The sequence below is a fragment of the Echinops telfairi genome, unplaced genomic scaffold, assembly GCF_000313985.2.
Source record: "Echinops telfairi isolate 266 unplaced genomic scaffold, ASM31398v2 ScPeMD7_7458;HRSCAF=8496, whole genome shotgun sequence".
NCBI lineage: Eukaryota > Metazoa > Chordata > Mammalia > Afrosoricida > Tenrecidae > Echinops > Echinops telfairi.
In genome coordinates, this window is record NW_022111358.1 from 27693672 (window position 1) to 27699398 (window position 5727).

General features: G+C 60.2%; 1 protein-coding gene across 1 annotated transcript in view; it reads left to right on the top strand.

The window, feature by feature from the left end:
- The window catches only part of PSMD3 (proteasome 26S subunit, non-ATPase 3), a 5845-nt gene extending 1686 nt beyond the window's left edge, over nucleotides 1-4159 (top strand). The window contains exons 2-9 of the mRNA XM_045299334.1: nucleotides 266-488; nucleotides 585-688; nucleotides 1192-1306; nucleotides 1393-1512; nucleotides 1615-1718; nucleotides 1888-2043; nucleotides 3569-3619; nucleotides 3733-4159. Of these exons, the coding sequence (XP_045155269.1) occupies nucleotides 266-488; nucleotides 585-688; nucleotides 1192-1306; nucleotides 1393-1512; nucleotides 1615-1718; nucleotides 1888-2043; nucleotides 3569-3619; nucleotides 3733-3810 (951 nt within the window). The 3' untranslated portion in view covers nucleotides 3811-4159. The remainder of the gene's footprint in view (nucleotides 1-265; nucleotides 489-584; nucleotides 689-1191; nucleotides 1307-1392; nucleotides 1513-1614; nucleotides 1719-1887; nucleotides 2044-3568; nucleotides 3620-3732) is intronic.
- The last annotated feature ends 1568 nt before the right edge of the window (nucleotides 4160-5727 follow it).

Consider the following 5727-nt stretch of genomic DNA (forward strand, 5'->3'; position numbering starts at 1 on the left):
AGACTGGGTCTCACTGCTCCTCCCTTCGCCCCACATCAAGGAAGGGCTGCCAGGGTTGGGGAGCCGGAGGCGCCGTGCTCATCCAGCTTTCTCAGTGCAGCCCCATCATCAGCCCCTGGCCTGGCCTACCCCGTGCACAACTCCTGCCGTGCTACGTGATCCCCCTCCCCCCAGGGTCTTGGTGGCCCCCTGCTAGTGTGCCAGCTTCCTCAGGGCTGGGTTTTGTCTTTCTGGAGAGCCCAGACATGGTGGACGGTGACTTGAGACCTGGAGCATCTCTCTCTTTCCTCCTCGAAGCTTCCTGCACGCTCGCCTCCGGACAGCCACCCTTCGGCACGATGCTGACGGGCAGGCCACCCTGCTGAACCTCCTGCTGCGCAACTACCTGCACTACAGCTTGTACGACCAGGCCGAGAAGCTGGTGTCCAAGTCCGTGTTCCCCGAGCAAGCCAACAACAACGAGTGGGCAAGGTACCTCTACTACACAGGTGAGCAGGCAGCTGAGCCAAATGGGGGCCTCTGGTGGGCGAGGGGGTTGCGTGATGGGTGCTCTTCTGACCCATTCTCCGTTCCTCCACACCTAGGGCGGATCAAAGCCATCCAGCTGGAGTACTCAGAGGCCAGGAGGACGATGACCAATGCCCTCCGCAAGGCCCCTCAGCACACCGCCGTGGGCTTCAAGCAGACGGTAAGCACAGGCCTCTGTGTCCCTGCCTGCTTCCCTGCACAGATGCTGCCTCTAGGGGCCACTAATGGGCACACACTCTGAGAGCTGGTACCGCTCACTCTGCCTTAGAGTTGCCCGGGCCGAGTGCCATAGCTTTCCTTTGCAGAGCAGCTGGTGGGCCCAAGTCAGGGACGAGGTTCTTCACTGGGCTTGCACCTAAGCCCCTTCCCCGAGCCTGCCCCCAGTATCAGCCCAGCTCCCTAGCCAAACATGAGCCTTCCCTGAGCCTCTGGATCCCGCCCCTCCCACTCCCAATTCTGAGCCATCAGGATGGCCCATTCCAGAGTGGTGTGTTCACTGGTCAGCCAGGTGAAATTAGGTTAAAGCTAGGTGTAGCCAGAGGGTCAGGGGTTCGAAGGACCTGGTCCCATGCCCAGCATGGTTTTGGGGGCCCCAGCCCCCACTCTTTGCTGAAGCCCCGCCCCGTATCGTCTCATCCCTGGGCTCCGTGCGGTGCTATCCAGGTGCACAAACTCCTCATCGTGGTGGAGCTGCTGCTCGGGGAGATCCCAGACCGGCTGCAGTTCCGGCAGCACTCACTCAAGCGCTCGCTCATGCCCTACTTCCTGCTGACCCAAGGTAAAGACAGCTGCAGCACGGATGGGGTTGTGGAGCCCTCTGTGGCGTGGGGGCATTGGCACCATCTCATCTACTCCTGCCTGCAGCCGTCAGGACCGGAAACTTAGCCAAGTTCAACCAGGTCCTGGACCAGTTTGGAGAGAAGTTCCAAGCAGACGGGACCTATACTCTCATCATCCGGCTGCGGCACAACGTGATTAAGACAGGTGTGCCCCGGGGCGGGGCGGAATGGAGGGGCTGTGAGGACAGCCTGGGGCTGCACACAGACAGATGAGCACAGCTGTTCTCCATGACCCCGCCCCCACCAGGTGTGCGCATGATCAGCTTGTCCTATTCTCGGATCTCCCTGGCCGACATTGCCCAGAAGCTGCAGCTGGACAGCCCGGAGGACGCAGAGTTCATTGTTGCCAAGGTGGGGCTGGTCAGGAACCAGCGAGGCCGGGCTGGGCGCGGCGGTGTCTTCCTACCACGCGCCGGCGTTTGGCAGTGAAGAGAGAGCACACGTGTGTCCACGTCCCTGAGGGGACAGAGGAATGGCATGGGACGCTTTCTGGTGACTGCTCTTCCTCTTGGGCCTGCAGGCCATCCGGGATGGCGTCATCGAGGCCAGCATCAACCACGAGAAGGGCTACGTGCAGTCCAAGGAGATGACCGACATCTATTCCACCCGAGAGCCCCAGCTGGCCTTCCACCAGCGCATCTCCTTCTGCCTGGACATCCACAACATGTCCGTTAAGGTGAGGCCCGCGCCGCTGACCCCGTAAGGTCACCGAGTGACTTTCCAGTTGCCTGTGGAACACACCCACTTTTGGATTTTGAAGGACCATGGGTGGGGTGGGGTGCTGGTGCCAGGGGCCTGTTAGAGTTGTTCCCTGTCTCTGAGCCACTCCTCCCCCGGCGGAGACGGTGACAGAGTGAGGTGTCGCCTGCCCTGTCTGTTGCAGGGACTGATGGGATTAAATGAAATCACTGAATCAAGACAGTTGTCCCTTGCCATCAGTCTGCCTCCTGGTGACCCCACTTGTAACCTTTCTGAAGCAGAGGGCCAGGCCTTACCTCCTAGGCCCCTCTGGGTGGACTAGAGCTGCCGCCTGTCCTTTCAGAGGACCAGTCCTTACCATTGGCACCCTCCAGGCCTGACCATCAAGGCCCTCAGCAAACCAGCTAGAACACAGCAGAACCACCGCCTAGGGATTCTGAGGCTGTCGATGGGCACAGGAGCAAAGGCCTCGCCTTCCTCCCACGAAGCCCCTGGTGGGGTTGGCCTCGTAGTTAGCAGCCCGCTCCGCTCCGCGCACTCCCAGGGCTCAGTGGAGAGGTGGAAGAGGCAGTGCCGGTGTCTGGTTTCCCAAGTCTCCCTTCCCGGGAAGCCTGGGCATTCCTAGCCAGGTGCAGGACTGCCTGTGCTGAACTCAGTGTGACACGTGCTCTTTGTCGTCTGGCCCTTTCCTGTGACTCTAGACAAGTTTGCTGCATCAGTGCCTGCCCTCCATGCCCCCAAGTGGTCCGCCTGCCACCACCTCCTCCCCGAGCCCAGCTCCCCATTACAGAGGGCTGGACTTGTATTTCTCCACCTTCTCTCTCATTCTGTCGTACATATCGTGTGTGTGTCTCATTTTCTAAGTATTGACTGTGGGCTCTTGCTTTTATAATACTTAAGAACCTGGTGGGGCTGTTGGGTAAGCGTTTGACGACCAAGATTGGCAGTTCAAACCCACTAGTCACTCCACAGAGGAGAGATGAGGCTGTCTGCTCCCACAAAGATTGACAGCCTCAGAAACCACAGAGGGTCGCCGTGAGTCACAAGTGACCCGGTGGCAGTGGGTTTGATGTATGGTCGTCGTTAGGGGGCTCCAGGGGTGCTAACGGAAAGGAAGGTCAGCAGCTCCCGAGACCCAGCTCTCCAAGTGGGCAGTGCGGGCCCTTTGTGCAGACGCCAGCCCCGTCTGGTTCCGCTCCTGTGCTGTGAGTCGGTCAGCTCGCAGGGATCCCATGCTCAGAGGTTCTCGCTTGGAACCCCAGCCCCTCCTCAGGGGAGGGCAGCATTGGAAGCCCCTGGGCCGTGGCTCCTCTGTCCTCTAGGGTCACTGTGAGTCACGGTCAGCTTGATGGCCATGGGGGGGGGGTCATAGTAATCATGGGCGTCCATGCCTAGCTCCCACACTGCCCTGCGGGGGCCTGGCTCAGGATCTGACGGTCACTGTCGGTGATGCCACCCTGATATGTCCTCTCCTTCATGTGTTCCTTTGTCCTGTTCTTCAGGCCATGAGGTTCCCCCCCAAATCATACAACAAGGACTTGGAGTCTGCAGAGGTAAGCGTCCTGTTTATGGTGGGACTGCCCTGGGATTGGGAACCAGGCCGGGGCCGGGAGGTGTCGTGTCCTGCCTGCTGCTCACAGCCCGCCTCCGTCTGCCACTCCTCCAGGAACGGCGGGAGCGCGAGCAGCAGGACCTGGAGTTTGCCAAGGAGATGGCCGAAGATGACGACGACAGCTTCCCGTGAATGGGCTGGGGAGGGGGACACATGGGGGCCGGCTCTTTATAGTCCCCTGTCCAGGAGCTGGCCCCTCTTCCCACACTTGGCTCACGGACTGCAGAGGTGCAGGCGGTGAGGGGTGCAGGGAGCCAGCCACCCCCACCTCACCAAGACCCCTTCCCAGCCGGTGACTTGGTGCCCCAGGGCAGGTGGCCTCCCAGGCAGGGCCCTGGTGAGTGGGGCAGGCAGCAGGATGAGGGCGGGCGGGCCTGTGCTTGCCTCTGGGGAAGAGGGGCTGGACTGGGACATGTTTTGGGTTGTATGTTTTTTGAAGCTCCAATTATGATTTTTAAACAATAAAAAGTTCTCCAAGGTTCTTTATGCATCAGTTAGTTCGTTAGCATCCTGCACCTTAACAGCCCGAGTGCTGACAGGGCCGGGTGTCCGTCCTGCTCTTGGGACACCAGCCGGGGAGGGCCCGTGGAGGTGAGGAGGAGACCCTAGGCTGGGGTCCTAGGAAACTGGCTGTGAGTTCCCGGGCTCCTCTGAGAGCTAAAGGCGGGCTTTAAAATTAGGGTTCTGGGGGCTCAACTCCAGCACAAGCCTCCAATCTAGGGAGGTACCCCAGCAGTGAAGGCTCCAGGAGCAGGCTTTACCCCAAGGCTGTAGCGCCCCTCCCTCACCAGCAGAGAGTTGGTGGGGTCAGCACAGGGGGCTCCACTTTGACCTGGGCCGGGTGGTCTGGCTGCGTGTGGTGGGAAAGCGTGCCAGCCCGTCTCTCAGTCTCCACCAGGGCACAGCCGCCTCGTCTGGTCATCTGACGGTGGCTGTGTCCCTGGCTGGCGCCATGTGTGCTCTACCTGCCCAGCTCTCTCTTACCTGAAAACTACCTGTGGCCTCCATTCCCCGGCCCCTTCCAGGTGTCAGCGTCCCTGGCCTCCAGGCCACCCGGACTCCTGGGGAGATCAGACCTTTAGGAGGAGTTGACCTGAAAGCTGCGCTTGTCCGCTGCTTCGTAGTATCAAAAAGCGGAGCCCCTGCTAGGAGTTCTTCCCAGCCACTGGCCCGAGCCTGGTGCCTGTAGCGGCTCAGTCTGGGTGGGGTGGGAGGGCAGTACCAGGGTGCCCATCAGGTTCCAAGGGCACCGGAAGCATGCTACGAATAGGCATTGCTTTGGGCCAGAGCCTGACCGCCTTGGTCACAGGTTGGTCTTCCCCACCTCCCTTAGGCTGGTTCATGGGAACTCGTCAGGGTTGCTTCACCAAATAAATAGCTTTGCTCTCACTTGCCCCCAGCCCACTGTCCAGTCCAAACATGTTCTTTCAAGGGTCCCCATCATTGCCCCATTTTAGCTTTGGACGTCCAGCCCAATTCAAACCCATAGAGGATCTCCAGTCTCCAGGGAGGCTGGGCTGGGGGGCAGCCCTGGGCCCCTGCTTGGCCGTTGGGGCAGTGGGGGGAATTGCGTTTAACTGGCTTGGTTGAGTGAGCCGCAGTAGCAGAGTGGTCAGTCATCCTAGGCCAGTCTGACTCCAGGTCCGGGTCAGCCTGTCTGTGTGCCGCTTCCAATCTGGCTGTGGCTCTCCAGCCTGGTCCTTTTTGGTCTCCCATGTGGCCATCCTGTGGGGCCTTGGTCACATAATGTGGTGTGTCAGGCTGTGACTTGGCCAGTTTGTGACAAGGAGATCAGCAGGTGTGGCCACCAGGCTCTTCCTGCCCTGCCGACTGTGGGAGCTCGTTGTCCATCTTCCTCACGCTGCCCTGCCTCTGGGGAGATCCAGATCTCCGTCAGCACTGGACCCCACGAGCCTCAGATCCTGTTTTGTGCCTTCTTTGTAAAGTACTGAGTAACTGTGAGGAAAACATGCTCCGGCCCAGCCACCTCCACGCTTATTTACCGCTGTGGTTCCGACTGCGGACCTGCGGGTAGCAGCCCAACACACA